This window comes from Hydra viridissima, unplaced genomic scaffold (genome assembly GCF_058129835.1).
Source record: "Hydra viridissima isolate aposymbiotic clone 2 unplaced genomic scaffold, HvirCarnegie_v1 scaffold_4, whole genome shotgun sequence".
NCBI lineage: Eukaryota > Metazoa > Cnidaria > Hydrozoa > Anthoathecata > Hydridae > Hydra > Hydra viridissima.
The window spans coordinates 8,575,339-8,593,593 of NW_028324303.1; the positions used below are offsets into that span (position 1 = coordinate 8,575,339).

The 18,255-nt window shown below is 28.8% G+C and overlaps 2 protein-coding genes across 5 annotated transcripts; both read right to left on the reverse strand.

Moving 5' to 3' along the window:
- Positions 1-5,637: 5,637 nt before the first annotated feature.
- LOC149889714 (ATP-dependent DNA helicase PIF1-like) lies at positions 5,638-8,736 on the reverse strand. 4 transcript variants are annotated; one of them, XM_090086195.1, is made up of 3 exons: positions 8,686-8,709; positions 8,289-8,406; positions 5,638-7,464 (listed from the first exon to the last, which is right to left on the reverse strand). In XM_090086195.1, exon 3 carries the CDS (start codon positions 6,408-6,410, stop codon positions 6,057-6,059), a length of 354 nt encoding a protein of 117 aa, XP_089942321.1. In that variant the 5' UTR covers positions 6,411-7,464; positions 8,289-8,406; positions 8,686-8,709; the 3' UTR covers positions 5,638-6,056. The 4 variants fall into 4 exon arrangements, 3 of the variants coding, with proteins under 3 accessions (XP_089942321.1, XP_089942319.1, XP_089942318.1); XM_090086193.1 differs by lacking the exon at positions 8,686-8,709 and adding an exon at positions 7,571-7,933 and having other exon boundaries at positions 8,289-8,520; XM_090086192.1 differs by lacking the exon at positions 8,686-8,709 and adding an exon at positions 7,571-7,976 and having other exon boundaries at positions 8,289-8,520.
- Positions 8,737-10,011: 1,275 nt separating this feature from the next.
- On the reverse strand, positions 10,012-12,358 carry LOC145187121 (uncharacterized). The gene is made up of 3 exons (XM_090086155.1): positions 12,005-12,358; positions 11,722-11,931; positions 10,012-11,646 (listed from the first exon to the last, which is right to left on the reverse strand). The coding sequence occupies exons 1-3, from the start codon at positions 12,230-12,232 to the stop codon at positions 10,492-10,494; spliced, it is 1,593 nt and encodes a 530-aa protein (XP_089942281.1). The 5' UTR covers positions 12,233-12,358; the 3' UTR covers positions 10,012-10,491.
- Between the last annotated feature and the right edge of the window lie 5,897 nt (positions 12,359-18,255).

Here is an 18,255-nt window from a genome sequence, read left to right on the forward strand (position 1 = left end):
ATAACATCCATACTCCTATTTTCCATCTAAAAAATAAGATAATAAACATAACTGCAAAAAGAAAAACTAAAACAAACAAAATATAAACGATTTAAAAAATTAAAATCCTTTCTACTTTAAATCCTTTCTACTTTATCTAATAAAAATTTAAATCCTTTCTACTTTATCTAATAAAAATGTATATATAACTATTTCATATACTTACTTCAATTATAAGATGATCTTAACGATGATTATTTATCTTAATATGATTCTTTATATAATATATCTAAACTAATAATTAAATTACAAATCTAAACTAATAATTAAATTCCAAAAGAAAAAAAAGTTTTAACTCGCTTCATGGATCTTTCTCCAATGGCCGCGTGCATTTTGAGAACGCGCTCTTTTAAAGCCTAATAACTAATGACGAAACGACGTTAAACATTAAACGTTAAACGTTTCTGTACTAATTATATTAAGTAGAGTGCGCCAAGTTCCCGTATTTACGGGAACTACGGGAGCGGGATCCTGTTCCTGCTTTTGGTATTTAAAATACGGGAACGGGATCCTGTTCCCGTAATAAATAAAATACGGGAACAGGAAATTCCCGTTCCTGTTCCCGTACGTCATTCGATGTTACGGGGTTTTCCCGTAATTATTATATTATAATATATAATATATATATATTTATATATTATGATATAATATATATATATTATATATATATTATATATATAATATATATATTTATATATTATATATATACATATTTATATATTTATATATTATAATATATATATTTATATATTATAATATAATATAAGAAATACGGGAAAAGCCGTATTTTTACAAGTTTCCCGCATTTTACCAAGTTTCCCGCTTTTTTACGGGATTCCCGCTATTTTATGATTTGCGCGCATATATTCCCGTTTATTTTAAGATTTTAAGATTTATGTTATAAATTTGGTACTAATACTAGGAACAAACTACTATAACTATAAGGTAAATATATATAAATATTATAATAATTTAAAATTATAATTAGGTTTAAGACCTAATTATAATTTTTTTAAGTAGTTTACTGTCTTCGTTTCTTTGCTAACTTTCTTCTTTTCTTTGCTAACTTTCTTCTTTTCCTTACTAACTTTCTTCTTTTCTTTACTAACTTTCTTCTTTTCTTTACTAACTTTCTTCGTTTCTTTACTAACTTTCTTCTTTTCTTTACTAATTTTTTCTTTTCTTTACTAATTTCTTCTTTTCTTTACTAACTTTCTTCTTTTCTTTACTAACTTCTTCTTTTCTTTACTAACTTTCGTCTTTTCTTTACTAACTTTCTTCTTTTCTTTACTAACTTTCTTCGTTTCTTTACTAACTTTCGTCTTTTCTTTACTAACTTCTTCTTTTCTTTACTAACTTTCTTCTTTTCTTTACTAACTTTCTTCTTTTCTTTACTAACTTTCTTCGTTTCTTTACTAACTTTCTTCTTTTCTTTACTAATTTCTTCTTTTCTTTACTAACTTTCGTCTTTTCTTTACTAACTTTCTTCATTTCTTTACTAATTTTTTCTTTTCTTTACTAACTTCTTCTTTTCTTTACTAACTTTCGTCTTTTCTTTACTAACTTTCTTCTTTTCTTTATTAACTTTTTTCTTTTCTTTACTAATTTCTTCTTTTCTTTGCTAACTTGCGTCTTTTCTTTACTAACTTTCTTCTTTTCTTTACTAACTTTCGTCTTTTCTTTACTAACTTTCTTCGTTTCTTTACTAACTTTCGTCTTTTCTTTACTAACTTCTTCTTTTCTTTACTAACTTTCTTCTTTTCTTTACTAACTTTCTTCTTTTCTTTACTAACTTTCTTCGTTTCTTTACTAACTTTCGTCTTTTCTTTACTAACTTTCTTCATTTCTTTACTAATTTTTTCTTTTCTTTACTAACTTCTTCTTTTCTTTACTAACTTTCGTCTTTTCTTTACTAACTTTCTTCTTTTCTTTATTAACTTTTTTCTTTTCTTTACTAATTTCTTCTTTTCTTTGCTAACTTGCGTCTTTTCTTTACTAACTTTCTTCATATCTTTACTAACTTTCGTCTTTTCTTTACTAACTTTCTTCGTTTCTTTACTAACTTTCGTCTTTTCTTTACTAACTTCTTCTTTTCTTTACTAACTTTCTTCTTTTCTTTACTAACTTTCTTCTTTTCTTTACTAACTTTCTTCGTTTCTTTACTAACTTTCGTCTTTTCTTTACTAACTTTCTTCATTTCTTTACTAATTTTTTCTTTTCTTTACTAACTTCTTCTTTTCTTTACTAACTTTCGTCTTTTCTTTACTAACTTTCTTCTTTTCTTTATTAACTTTTTTCTTTTCTTTACTAATTTCTTCTTTTCTTTGCTAACTTGCGTCTTTTCTTTACTAACTTTCTTCATATCTTTGGTATCTTTCTTGTTAATTACCTTATTTTCCTTTGAATATAAGTTATTAGTTAGAATTAACCTTTTTTCCTTTTTTTTTTTTAGGTACATAGCTTTTATTAAAACTCCCCTGTGTGTCTTCTATGTTGTAAAAATCTTCTATGTTGTAAAAGTCTTCTATGTTGTTAAGTTAATAAATTTAAAAAATAAAAAAAAAAAATAAAAAAGAATCCAAAAAAAAACAAACACCTAAACCAAAATAAACCACAAAAAAAACAAACAAATTATATAACCAGGAAAAAAAAAGAAAAAAAAAAGCAGGAAAAAAAACCAGGAAATATTAGACGTTCCAGGTGAAAAGCGGGAACAGGAACGGGATTTTCCCGTTCCCGCTTTTTAAAATACGGGAACGGGAATTCCCGTTCCCGTTTTTTTCCAAGTCCGGGAAATGAATCCCGTTCCCGGAAATTCCCGCTTTCGTTTCCCGGAAAACGGGAATTGTCACAGCCTAATATTAAGACTAGCAAAAAAGCAACCCGTAATACGGGTTATGGTCGGTCTGTTAATTTATAGTGGCTGTTTTCCACAATTTAAAGTTGCAAAACCATAACTATTACCCTTTTAGAAAAACGCCTTCAAATTAAAAAATATGCTGAGGTAAAATAATTTACCAATTATTTAACATTTGAGTAATTTACAACTGAAATAGGTCATATCAGTGTAAGGCAGAACCATTTTCCTCGACATTACTAAGTTCAAAACAATACGTTTTTAGTTACTGACACAAAATAATATTACTTCCTCATGCTTTAAATTGACGAAAAAGTAAAGCTAAATTCGTGTTATTTTTATAACGTGAACTTTAATTAATAAGATTAATATAAAGCGAACGTAAATTTTACATGAATTGATAATTCTTAGGCATCCCCTTGATACATATTTCTTTAACAAAGGAAATTGTCTTTAAAACGTTAAATGCACACAACTAAATAAATTTATTCAAAATATCTGACCATTTGACTATTGCTATTTATGGCACTTATCTGACCATTTTTATATATGGCCTCTTTGTTTCAATAATTTTTAGTAAACGGTTATTTGCTACCATTTATTAAAAATTCCTTTTGTTACTCGAAATTTAATTCTCTTTAATAATTTGACACTAATAAAGGACCTCCCTTCCCCGTTTTTCCCTTAATGGTGGTAAGGAGAATAGATTTATCTTTATTAAGAGTTATAAAGTTTTTGATGAAGACCTTCTACCAGAATAATAAAATGTAAAACAATGATTTACATGTATAACAATTTTTTCTTTTTAATATATACAACAATTTTTTCTTTACTCAAAAGTGTTGCAAATGCAAACTAAGATAATTAATTAGTTTAACACCTTATAAAATTTAAGTAACTCGATATTTGACAAATGCGCAAAACTACAATTATAACCCAAAGATCCCTAAAGTTACGTACAACAAATAATTAGGAGTAAAATAGAGAAGATTTTTAAAAATTGAACTAATTGCATATATTTATATCATTTTAACTGACAAAAATTTACAATAAAAGGTAATCAGGTTTTTTTTTATAAATCATATAAATGCGTCAATCGAAAATCTTAAAGAAAAAAAAAAGGAATTATAATACCATAACAAAAAAAAAAAAAAAACCAAAAAAAAAAACACCACATAAAAACCGAAAATCGATTTACCTATTTATAGTAACCTATTTTGACATGGCAGTTAATATAAACATTTATCGAAAATTTAACTATAAAATCTATTTCGAAGTACAAAAGGATTAACATAGCTAATATATATATATATATATACGAGGTGTGTTCAAAAAATACCCGGAATTTTTAATTTTCCCGGGTTTAAAGAGTCCGATTGTCAGCATTTTTTTTTTTTGTGTTGGTATACATGCCCCTAAAGTATGATAAAAAGCTCAGCTATATTCATTGTTTACTTTGGCTGTAGTAGTCGCTAAGGTTCGACGTGTTTTTATGAGCTCGGCGATTTTTGCTTGTTTAAAAAATGGAAGAATTGAAGAGTCAAAGAATTTGTATTAAATTTTGCGTTAAAAATGAAATAAAGTGTAACAAAGTGTGTGAAATGTTACAAAAAGCCTATGGTGAGTCTGCTATGAAAAAAAACAAGTGTTTACGAGTGGTTTAAGCGTTTCCAAGATGGCCGCGAAGACGTTGAAGATGAAAAACGCTCCGGTCGATCCAGCACGTCAATAATCGATGAAAACGTGAAAAAAGTGGAAAAAATGGTTATGAATGATCGCCGAATCACAATAAGAGAAGTTGCTGATGAAGTTGGCTCATGTCATAACATTTTTTCAAATGTTTTGGGCATGAAACGAGTGGCAGCAAAATTCATTCCAAAACTGCTGAATTTCGACCAAAAAAACAATCGCATGAACATCGCTCAGGAGCTACTAAATGACGTCAATGACGATCCAAGTTTGCTTGAAAGGGTCATAACTGGTGATAAAACATGGGTGTACGTTTATGACGTCGAAACCAAAGTACAATCGTCACAATGGAAGCACCCTGAATCACCAAGACCGAAAAAAGCACGTCAAGTTCGATCAAATGTTAAGGTTTTGCTTAATGTTTTCTTCGATTATAATGGCGTAGTTCATCATGAGTTCTTACCACAAGGTCGTACGGTTAATAAGGAGTATTACCTTGAAGTTATGCGACGTTTACGTGAAGCAATCCGAAAAAAACGCCCCTAATTAATGGCAAAACAATTCATTGCTTTTGCACCACGATAATGCACCTGCTCACTCGTCGTTGCTTGTTCGTAATTTTTTGGCCAAAAACAATACCATGGTCATGCCCCAACCTCCATATTCACCAGATATGGCTCCGTGTGACTTTTTCTTATTCCCAAAAATGAAGAAAAACTTAAAAGGCCGTCGTTTCATAAGCATAGATGACGTTAAAAGCGCATCGCTGAGTGAACTAAAGGCTATCCCAAAGATCGAGTTTGAGAAGTGCTTCAAGGATTGGCAGAAGCGCTGGCACAAGTGCATAGTATCTAATGGGGACTACTTTGAAGGAGACAACATTAATGTAGACGAATAAATAAATACTTTTTCGAAAAAACGAAAATTCCGGGTATTTTTTGAACACACCTCGTATATATATATATATATATATATATATATATATATATATATATATATATATATATATATATATATATATATATATATATATATATATACACACACATATATATCTTAATATAATTAGTACAGAAACATCGCTTGGCTGGCAAGGTTATCAATCTTGCTCAACATAATCCCAAGTCACACCACTTTGAAAATATGGAAACAATATAATTTAAACATATATACAACTATAAACGAATATGGTTTTATATAACACATATAAACACATTTTATAACAATATTAAATGACAGATATATTTATCAAAAACTATAAAAAAATATATATATATATTAAAATAATAAATAAATTTATACAAACAAAATGTGCTAACAACTTACAAACAGTAAATTTTCAAAATAAAAATCTTAAGACTATAAATTAAGAACATTAAAAAATATAACATTATTTGTGTAATACTTTTCATCTACCACACCTTGAATGAGATGTTTATTAATTTAAAAAAAAACAAACTATTAAATGCTCTCATTCTTGAACATTCTTGACTATGAGAGAAAAATGGTTTTTTTTGAGATATACTCCAACTCTATTAAATGTTTGACCTTGACTTTTATTAATTGTCATTGAATAAGCCAATCTGACAGGAAACTGACAACTTTTCAGAACAAAAGGTAAATTAGAACCTGATGGAGCCAACTGAATTTGAGGAACAAAAACCTGTTTACCACCAGAAACACCTGTCAAAACCTCTGCATCAATATAATTATTTTGAAGAGCACAAACTTTTATTCGAGTACCATTGCATAACCCAGCTTTGAGATCTAAATGTCTAAGTAGCATTATTACACAACCAATTTTCAATTTTAAACAATGTGGCATACCTGATGGAGTTAAGCTGTTCAAACACTCAAAAGGAAAGTCATTTCTTTCATTAAGGTCATCAGTATCAATTTGATCAGCACTTACATAAATTTTGACCTTACCCGGCAGACATTCAAGCACTTCTTCATTGATAATGAATCAACATTAGTTGGTATTAAAATCACGCATTTAGAATAATCATTTTGATCAGCATCTCCAAAAATCTTTTCAACAATCGATTTATTTTCTCTAATAATGCACTGATTTGGTATTTTAATGCATCTTTTTTAAGGATCCTCCTCTTTGACAGGTATTGTTCCATTCCCAAGTTTTAGTAGCCATTGGGAAAATTCACCTTCCCCATCTTGTACTCTCATATTTTCAGTTCATGCAAACTTCTGCACACATTGCCAATGCAAAAAACATTTTATACACAATCCTACTATCTCAGCTGGTTGTCCTCTTTTCACAACAGGCAGAATTTGCGTAAAGTCACCACCAAAAAGAATGATTTTTCCTCAGAAAGGAAAGTTGTTGTTGCAAATATCTTTTAACAACCTATCAATTGCATTTAATTCTTTACATGCTCATGTAAGACATTATACTGGTTGCTTCTCAGTTTGTTTTGGTTATTTCTGATTAAAGCAAGGTGCTGGCCTTTGATTTTAACATACGCATCAATAGCATATTGTTGAAACAGTTTTTTGCCATAAAAGAGTGAAGAAAAAAATTGTCTAACTGAAAGTTTATATTGTAATACTGAGAAAATGTAACATGATTTCTAACCAATGTAGCACGTTCAGGGTTGTGAACCAATTGATTATGCCAACCAGCATCACCCCTTGGAAAAAATAGAGGATAAACCATAGGATCTAAGTTGGCAGACATACTTGATAGAGTTTTAAGAGGATGACCTCTTGGGTAAATAACATCTTCCCTGGAAACAGGTAGTACACCAACAAATACAACTGCAACTTCATTATGTGAAGGGAGACTGATAGCGATTATAGCAATTTATGCTGGAACATCATGATTCCAGAATATTTATAGCAAAATCATGTAGTAAACAGCGCTAAAGACAAAAATCAAATTGAGATAAAACAAATTGTATATATAGCAAAATAATTTGTATTGGCTTTTAGTAAATGATTAAAAGCAGTGATTTTTAACAAAGTTACCTATTTAACATTTTTAATAACAGACACAAACATGAAGTTAAGCCAAATGTCTATTAACTCAAAAGATAACAAAAAAACATCAGAGCAACAATACACACCATAAGTTAATATATGTATATAATATAACTTAAGTAAGATAATATTCATATATAACAAAACATAAGTAACAACATTACACAAAATGTTATTAAAATACATTAGGTATTTTTAGAATAATCTTTAACAATAAAGGCTTGAAAACAGCAAGACCTAAAGCAGTAATAGTTTGACACTAAAAACTATCGTATAACCCTCTGTTAAAAGTACATCACTTGGCAGGCAAAGTTGACAAATCTTGCTCTACACGTTTACCAAGTGACAGCACTTTGAAAACACAGAAACAGCATAATGTAAACACATGTACCAACTATAAACACAATAAATGTGTTTAAATAAGTATATAAGGTTATATATATACCTTATATACATATTTCAACACAATTTTAAAACAATTATATAACACATATTAACACATACACGAACAATAAAAAAACACTTTACATTGTTGTAAAAACATATTGATAAAACAACTATAAGGCACTTCTTTCAACATATACATACATATCAAAAAAGCATATATGCAAACAATGTGTGCAAACAAAAATTTTAAAAATAACGCCATAAAATTTTAAAAGATTCAAAGTAAACAAAATATATATTTACAAACAATACTATTTACCTTCTTTTTTTTTCATAAGAACTGTAATCCTCATAACAAAATTTAACCTTTACATACAATAACATGTGACATGCATGTCAGTGTTGGCACAAAATTTTAATTTATTTTTCTAAATTTTCTAAAAAAGAACAAAAATAATTAAAAGCATCACAGAAATTTCAAAGTAGTAATAACCATTTTATGGAAGTAGCATTAGTGTAACTTTAAATAATATCCATACCCTTATTTTCTTTCTAAAAATTAAAATAACAAAAATAAAAATGCTGAAAGAAAAGCTAAAACAAACAAAATACAAACGATTTAAAAGATTAAAATCCTTCTACTTTTTCTGATAAAAATTTAAATCCTTTCTACTTTAGCTAATAAAAATGTATATATAACTATTTTATATACTTACTTCAATTATAATATGATCTTAACGATTATCATTTATCTTAATATGATTCTTTATGTAATATATCTAAACCAGTGGCGTACCTAGGGTAAATAGCGCCCTGGGCAAAACCGATCTCGCGCCCCTCCTCCCCCACATAAGCTTCAACTTTTTAATAAATGATGACACAAACTTTTAATAAAACTTCATTATTCATTATAAATAAACAATTTGTTTATGTAACATATATTACAACTTTTTTTTCTAGCTTTAATTGCTGCAAATTTCTTAATAACACTGTCAAAATCAATTTCTTCGGTATACTCTCGCTTTATGCTTAGCCTCTTTTGCGCCCCTTTTAGGTTGGCGCCCATGGCACGTGCCCTGCCTGCCCTACCCTAGATACGCCACTGATCTAAACTAATAATTAAATTCCAGGAGGAAAAAAGTTTTAACTCGCTCAAGAGATCTTTCTCTAATGGCCGCGTGCATTTAGAGAACGCGCTTTTTCAAAGCCTAGTAACTAATGACGAAACGACGTTAAACATTAAACGTTAAACGTTTCTGTGCTAATTATATTAGGATTAAGTAGATGTCTAACATCACAAAAATTCTGTAAGAAAAAGTGAAGCAACACTGTTCTCCAAATTGACTGCCAGGCTGAAACTCTCCCCACTTTTGATTTTTTTACATTTAATCAGTCATATGCATTAGTAAACACAATATATGTTGTCAGAAAAGTCTGAGCTAAGTGCTAAATATGTATACTTTCAAATTTAAAACGCATAATTTTTGACAAATAACAATTAGCTATTACGCAAAAAGGAATTAAATTTGTTTCATGCTGTAAGAAAGCCTATGTTGACATTAATCGATCGTCAAAAACGAAAAAAATGGTGCAAAGAGCTTTTAAATTATTCAGCAGAACAATGGAAATTAACAGAAAAAACAAGAGATTTGTTTGTCGCAAAATTACGGAAAAATATTTGAAGCAACACATACACAGCCGTATTCAAAAAGGTAGTGGCTCTGTCGGTATATGGAGATGCATATCAGGCTTCACTGTGAACCAGAAAGACCGCCAGGTTTTATGTCGTGGCACTCATGTAAAACCTTTTAAACATTAAAGTATTTGTCCTGTAGGTTTCGAAAAGTTAGTTTTTAAAATCTGGACAAAGTGCTAAAGGTCAAAAACGGGGCAAAAGGGTAAGCCTGAGGGGGTTTTGGCCCATTTATAAAATTAAGTCGTTTTTTTTTTTTAATATTATTAAATTTTTGTTTGTATCTGTTACATCAAATTGTTTAATTTTTTTAATATGGAAATTGTACTCTGAAAAAAATAAGCATAAATGTTTTTATTTAATTTCATACATAAATAACATCTACAACAGCACAGTTATAAATATCTGTAACAGTACATTCATGCCAATATATGTATACACTTATGATTAATATGAATTTATATACATCCATTTAGATGCTTAAATAAATGTACACACAGACATGAATATACATATTTTTAGTATATTCCGATAACATATATAAAATTACTTTTCTTTTTCTACAGAGCAATGTTAGTTTCGCCCCATTTTCAGTTAGTACAAGAAAATTAAATGTACTTTACAAATAATATTACAATGCTTTGTTCCAGTACTCACTTAAGAATTTTATTGAAAAACTCATACTTTTAACAATATCGGTCAGTTGGTCAAAATTGACGCAAATTTGGATCAATACAAATATAAAGATATACTAGAAAACGTATTGAAGCCGTATGCTGATGATAACCTACCTGTTACTTGAAATTTAATACACTTATGATTAATATGATTAATCTTTTAAACACTGAACAATTGGAACCAAACATGTAAATGACTCTAACATTTTTATTTCAAGGGAATCTAAGTTTTCTAATATTTTGTTTGAATTATTTCCGTCCCAGCCTCTACCTTGATAGCCTCTCTGAATGACATTTTTCGACTTTAGCCAATCATCAAATCCTGGCCAGACATCCAAAAAAAAATTTCCTAGCAGTGAAACAAAACCAATTAATAAATGAAGTTCAGGTGGAGGGACTAGTTGCTCAATTAATGTATCTGGATCTAGATCAATATACAAAATTCGAGGATTAATGCAGTTCATGAAGTCTTTCATGGATGATTTAACTGATTTATTTCCTAAATACTTATTGTACCAATAATCAATACTGCCGAGAGTTCGTTTTTTCCCTGAATCTAATGTGGATATTCCCTCACACCATAAACAAGCTCTTTTCCCAGAATGCCCAGATAAGCCAAATAATGCATTTCCACATTTTAGGTCAAAAGCAACATAAAAATTGACACATTGCAAATTTAACTTTTCTATAATTTGCCTCAAATTATAATTAGATTCAGGAATATCTTCAACAATAGCTAGAAATTGTGATCGTTGTACACCACTATTCAAAAACTCATCTGAATCATCATTATTCTTATGACAATCAAAGATATTGATAATCACTTTAAAAAATGAACCACTGCCATCCAATGAAATTCTTATAAAGGCTGAAGTTGGATCTAAACCACGTAATTTTAACAACTCTAGCACAAAATCTGATGTATTTTGAACATAAACAAGATCTCTTAAAGTTACATGTCCTATACTGTCAACAAATGCACACTTCTGTACATAGTAGTAATTAGAAATATAATCTTCTAATTCAGAAAGACGACCAAAAATATTAGGCTCTATGGATAGTTTACTTCCTAAACCTTTGCGTAGAGTAGCAACCATCTCTTTTGTTTTTCTATTTGATAGCTTTAGTACAACCTGTAATTGCTTGACTATTTCAAGGGAAAGCTGCTGGATAGAACTTCTTTTTGCTTTATTTTCTGGTGTGCCAATTGTGACTTTAAGAGGATTTCCTCCTGTAGATAAACAAAAAGTAGATCCATCAATCAAATTTTCTGAAGCCATTTTACTTTTTATGATTCCAGAAACAACCTAAATATAATTTGTACTAAAATATAACTTTTGTAGTTAATACTTATGTACTATCACCAAAAACTTTTTTTTTACCTGCTCAGCTTGAAGAGAACCTAGTAGGAATGCTAATGAAATAATATTAGTCACTGCACTGGTGGGTTTACAGTTATGAGGATAACCAGGTGCAAGATATATATAGCAAAAAGAACATAAGCTTGATTCAGATTTAGGTAAATTGATTGTCTCATCTTGAAGAGTGGCATTGGCACTGGAAGAACTTCTCAAAAGAGTTTTCCACTCAACCTAAATAAAGGAACTTTTATGAAAAAGAAAGTAAGAATAATAAAAATTAGGACATAAAAATCATTAAATATACCTTGGCTACTTTAGCTCCCCATTCATCACGAGGCGAATCTCCCTTTTTAAGTCTATAAAGATTTCTTCTGCACCCAGAACAAACAACTGATGGATAGCATTCGTTTTTCATCGAATATCCTGGAAAGATAAACAGCTGAATTTGTTCCTCTAAGTTTTTATTCATCTTTTTTAATGATGTAGATCTTTCGCTATACTTTTCCCAGCAGCAACAACAAGTAGAATTCATAGTTATTCAAAAAAAATACTTATAGCAATAAGATTAAGCGATTGAACCTTTCGAAATTTAAAAGTATTTAACTACCGAACTGAACTATTTTCTCCTTTATGAAATATATTAGTTTAGTTAAAATAGGGGGTAAATTAGGTAAAGTTTTATGTAATAAGTGCATTAGTTGAATCTTTTAGTTAAAATAAAAATTAAAACATTTAATTTATTTTTTATTAAAGTTTTTATTATATAATTATTAAAGATGCATAAAGTTGGATGCATTATACTAAAAAATAAATGTTATGAAATAAATTAAGAAACCTCCTTTATAAAATTTTTTTTTAGTGGTTTCCAGTGATAAAAAAAATTTTTATTCAATTTTTTAAGTTTGAGATTCGGCAAAAAATTAAAAAATTTTATTACAATTTTAGAATATAGTTATATCTAAAATTGTATGATAGCAACGCATTTTGATTTCAGAAATAATTTTTTTTGAAACAATATGGATAATACTATTACATAGTAAGGATTTGGTTTGAGTGCCACGACATAAAACCTGGCGGTCTCTTTGGTTCACAGTGGCTTAGGCGTTAGCTGTAATAAAATATATGGAAGATTGAACCAGTATGTGTGTCGGAAAATGTTGGAAAATTCGATTATCCCTAACCGCGATTTATTGTAGCCACGGTCGTTTGGAAGCGCTGTTACTGTACGCATGCGCAAATTTTACGGAAAAAAATCAACGCTTTCAAAATGGTTATGGCCCTTAGCAACGAAAACAATTTTTCTCTGGAAACCAAGTAATTGCATATTCTCCAATATAATAAGTTTTTTTGTTGCTGTTTTATTTCAAATTAGTTTAACGATAACCCGGTTGTGTACTAAAACACTTAAAACAAGAGAAGAAACATCTAAACGTTCGTTAATATTTGTTGTTGAGTGAGATGACTGGTTAACTACACATAATTTGTTTAAATTTTTGGACCCTACGTTCTAGGTTTTTAATCGTGGAAATCTAACCAAATTTCTTGAAAAAGTTTGAGAAGACCTTCTTCTATTTATTTCTTATGGCTGTTCTTAGCATTCAATTTTTTTAATGGACAAAAAGGCGCTTTTCTGCATTACCTTATTGACCATTATAAATACATTTTATTTGCCTTTAGTAGAGACAAATAAAAGAAAAAAAGGAACTATATATTATTAAGAAATGTAAAATGCTGTTGCCAAAAGTGTTTTTATCTGTAACAATTTTCGTTTTTTCTCTTTCTTTTTCGTGATTCTGGAATTAAGACCCTACTTTTAGGATTAGTTTTCTGATGAAATTTTAAGATGCTTTTTAACCACTTTGTTAGGTAAAGGATAGACTGATAAATACGCTTTAAATTGTTGAACTCAAGATAAATTGATTCTCCACCTTTTTCTCCAAAAAATCCAAAACCAGCGCCCATTTTTTCAAAAATGGAATAGCCGGATTTTCCAGCATGTGTAACTTCGGAGGCACAAAAGCCTTAGGCCAAGTTGTGCAATAAAAATGCATCAGTTCAACAATATTTTTTTCTAAAGAAAAAATGATAGCAACATGAACCATGTTGTACTTTTAATCCCAGCTTTATAAGCTAAATCATCATAAATCAACAAAATTATCTTACTAATCATTGTTGTAGTTTCAGTATACTCTTCAACCTCAATAACTATAAGCACAATAAAATTCCAAAGCGCTTTAAAAAACTCATTATAAACAGAAAGAAAAAGAAAAAAATCAAATAAAACTTATTAAGTTCATTTAAAATTTCTATTGTCATTGTATTTTTTGAGTAGAATATGCTATAGCATGCAGAAAATTTATAAAAGTATAGTTTATGTTTTGTAATGATTTCGACTGCTTTCTTGTGCAGACTTGTCCCAGAGAATCCTTCATCATAAACAAGTTTTGGAATAGAATTACATAACTTTAGCATAGAGTTTTTCTAAAAAAGAAAAATGTCTCTTTAAAAGATATATTGCATGATTTTATATTACTTGTTATTATTGTTATTAACAATAATGTTTCAGAATTGTAATAAATTCATTTATAAAAGAAATGGAATCTGAAGCATTTTATGTACATAATTTCCAATAAAACTTTTTCCATGGTATGCTTGTCACTGAACTTTTAGTTTTTGCAATATAGCTTTAATCTGTTGTGTGCATGGTCCTCAGTTTTCTTCAGCGTAGGTTCAAGCTCTATTACATTGTTTTGTCTATAGAAGTATTATAATTACTTTTAAATTAAGATTAGTTAAAATAGTAGTTTCCACGAGGAAACATTAGTCAGGAATAATCCAGATATAACATATAAAATGCTTAAGGTGGTACTAGCCTATAAGATATTTTTTTACTTTATAAATTTGAATAATATAATTATTGTAGATTTCAAAAATGTATAATGTTTATATGTTTCATAGTAAAAAAATGAGCAAAAATTTCAGTCATAAGAAAATGTTTTTGTGATAACTCACATGTGCCTTGAATGTTTCAGAGAGATTTTATTTTGTTTTCATGTTTTCTGAGTTTTTCAACTTTGAACAAGGATATCTTATTAACTACTTGGAGATTATACCTAAAATATTTGCACACTGGTTATCAGGTTACTTTTGAGGGGTTTGACCAAAACAAGGTTTTTACAGTTTGCTATTCTTAAGATAATGATATTGACAGCACAGATTTTACCATAAAATTAAAAACATTTATTGAAAATGCCACCATTTTGCATCTATAAATTGACATGATGGTGATTCCGATCAAATCCCTTTATCAGCATTATAACCTTTTTGCAAAAATTTAGACTCAAACTATGACTAATAAAGAAGAAACTATTGTTTAAAAATGCAGTTAAAATTGCATATTAATTGCTGACTCTGCATTTTTATGGCCACATTAATAGTTTTTTATTTATTTACGCTGAAAGTTTTTTCATTGTACATGTATTTAGTCAAATATTACACTGAAAATCAAAGGATTAACAGTTTTAGTTTTTATAGCCCAGTACCACTTTAAAGCAGAACAATAATTCTATAAAAAACAGAACTTAACATTATCTTGTTGTCAATGCCACATTTTAAAAAATGCTTACCAATTCCTTTTTCCCTTTCTTTAGAAAATCAAGTTGAGGTAAGTAAAATGACTAAATATTTTCCACATTATCAGGATTATTCAATTAGCCATTTCTATAGCAACATTCACCCAGGGGCGGGTTTGGTCACTTACCAGGGGGGGGGCTAAAGTTTAAAAACTTACCTAGTCGTATTTTACGTCTATTTAGTCGTATTTGTCTCTAACATTTTAATTCACAGAAAGGGTCGTTTTTAAACTACGGATCTTGTTACAAAAGCATTACGATGGGGGTAAAATTGGTCAAAGTTGGTTGACGTAAATTATGGACTACTCTTAGGGTGGAATGCAAGAACCGAACTTGAGTCAAGTTCGACTTGAAATCTCAAGTTCGACTTTGTCAAGTCAGACTTGAAAAATTGACTTGAGCGAATGCGTAAACGAGACTTGAAAATTTCAAGTTCGTGCTTGAGAAAGTCGAACTTGAAAAATAGTCGAGGCGTTGAATTTAGGGCGTTTATCGGAAAATGCACTTCGCAACCAATAGCGGTAATGGATTTTTTTTACGGGAAAAACCTTTTACTGAAACAAATTCCGTGTAATGATATTTGTATAGTATACGATTAAATAAAAAGTTAATAACAGTAAAAAAAAAAAAAGTTCTTGCTATGTATTTTTCATCAGAAAAACAAATTCATCTTGGCACTTTCAGTTCCAAATCCTAAGTTGTTGGTAAACAACGGTTGGTCATATGTACCACTTAAGTGATCAAGACAATTTCTCTTGATTTCTCCATTTTAACAGATTCCATTTGAATTAAAATACATGGAAATGTTCTAGAAAATGCAGAATCTTATTTTGACGCTTTTTGGGGATGATACTATACTACAATGTATTTTTATTTATCTTTTTACTAATACTTTAATGAAAATAATGTTTTTTTTTTTAAAAAATACTGAGAAAATTACTTTAAACAAAATTAGTTTTCTCAATACTAATACTACATAATACTATGTGTGTGTGTGTGTATATATATATATATATATATATATATATATATATATATATATATATATATATATATATATATATATATATATATATATATATATATATACCTACACATATATATACCATTAACATATGTAAGTATACCATTTACATATGTAAGTATACCATTTACATATGTAAGTCAATAGAGATCACATATGGAGACAGGTCTTCTGAAATTATTGGGCCACTTATAGAAACAGAAAAGAAAACTTTTAAAAACCATTGATAGCATCTTGCTCATTAACACATGAAAAAGAACAAAGTTTAACGTTAAACAAAAATCTCTTAATAAAAAAAAATACAAAAAAGCAATATAATGAAATTCATGATCTTGATAAAGAACTAATGCAAAAACAAATAGAAATACATGATATAAAAAAAAACTTTCTCCAGAAAAAGCAACAATACAAACAAAACTTTGTGAAAATTTTCACAGTTAAAATTTTCACAAAGTTTTAAAAAAGCAACACAACAGAATTATTCTATGTGAGGATTATTATTTTCTAACAATATCAGATCCAAATTGTTTTTGGAATGTTTGAATTTATCACTTTATTTTTTAGTGAAATTGTTTTTTTCATATATAATACTATTTTGAAATATAAAATGTAATTCTTTTGAAATAATATGTAGTATAAATATTTGAAAATAATGTTTTTGTTATTAGACCCTTTATCCATTATCAGACACAATTTTTTTTTAAAAAAAATAAGTCTGAAATTTGACTTTTGCTTTGTTTCTGCAAAAATATCTTTAGTGAATGCTTTAGCACCACATTCTTCATTGCTATTTTGTATTTCATTGCCTCCACAATAATCATTTTGTAGAAGGGCAATGTTGTGAAGCACAAAACAGGATATTATTATAGCTATGGAATTTTGCAGTTTTGTTCCTAAGGGAATGTTAAGACAAGGGTATTGTTTTTTTTTTGATATACCAAAACAATATTCAACAACAACATTCAACATGTGTGTACTTCTCAAGTTGTAATTGTATCTGATTTCATTTTCATTTTTGGGTTAGAAAAAGGTGTCATTAAATATTGTTTATAAGGATAGCCAGAATCACCTGAAACATGAACATGTTGGCGAGCTTCTAAAACTTGTTTAATAGCTGAGTTAGCAAAAACAAATGAATCCTGAACAATTCCAGGCCATTGAACACATGCAGATAAAATTTCATATGAAGCACCTGCAATGACCTGGCAATTCAAAAAAAAAATCCCTTTTTGTTTCGATAAATTTCTGCGCTTTCTCCACAAGGAATTATTATAGGAATATGTGTTCATTAATTGCTTCTATACATCCTGGGAATCCTTGAATTTGGTAAAATCTAAATAATGGTTGATAAATATAAATATTTTCTTTATCTAAGAAAAGTTTGAAGTTTGTATGAAATAGCAAAATCAGATATCCATGAAAACTTATAAGCACTTTTGCTAAATTATCAAAAAATCAGCTTCTGTTGGAAACTTTATGTACTGATATCTTTTGTTAGCCATTCGAATTGAAATGTTCTAAACCACTGGACAAACAGTTGAGTTTCAGCTCTTCCAAATCTCCTATTATTCTCTAAAAGAGTTTATTTATTGTTATAATCATTTGTTGGTATAAAATGTTGTTATTTAAAAACGTAATGTAAAATCTACAATAAGAAGGTGCCATTTTCTGATACCGTTTCTTGAATATCTACTCACTTGGAATGAACCAGTAGCATAAAACCGAAATGCAATAGCCAGTTGTTGTACAGTTGAAAGAGGGCACCCTCGATTGTTAAAATTGTTGTTAACAATGTCATTAGCTAATATTAAAAAGTTTTTTTTGGAAAATCTGTAGCACCTTTTAAATTCTATACCGTGGTAAACTTCTAAAGGATTAGCTCTGTCAATAATAAACCTT

Excerpts from the sequence above, each read along its gene's own strand:
- LOC149889714 (XM_090086195.1), bottom strand. The coding sequence starts at position 6,410 with ATGCCACATTGTTTAAAATTGAAAATTGGTTGTGTAATAATGCTACTT.
- LOC145187121 (XM_090086155.1), bottom strand. The coding sequence starts at position 12,232 with ATGAATTCTACTTGTTGTTGCTGCTGGGAAAAGTATAGCGAAAGATCT. Across the intron at positions 11,932-12,004 it reads GGGGAGCTAAAGTAGCCAAG|GTTGAGTGGAAAACTCTTTT; the intron begins GTATATTTAATG and ends TCCTTTATTTAG. Across the intron at positions 11,647-11,721 it reads GTTCTCTTCAAGCTGAGCAG|GTTGTTTCTGGAATCATAAA; the intron begins GTAAAAAAAAAG and ends AATTATATTTAG.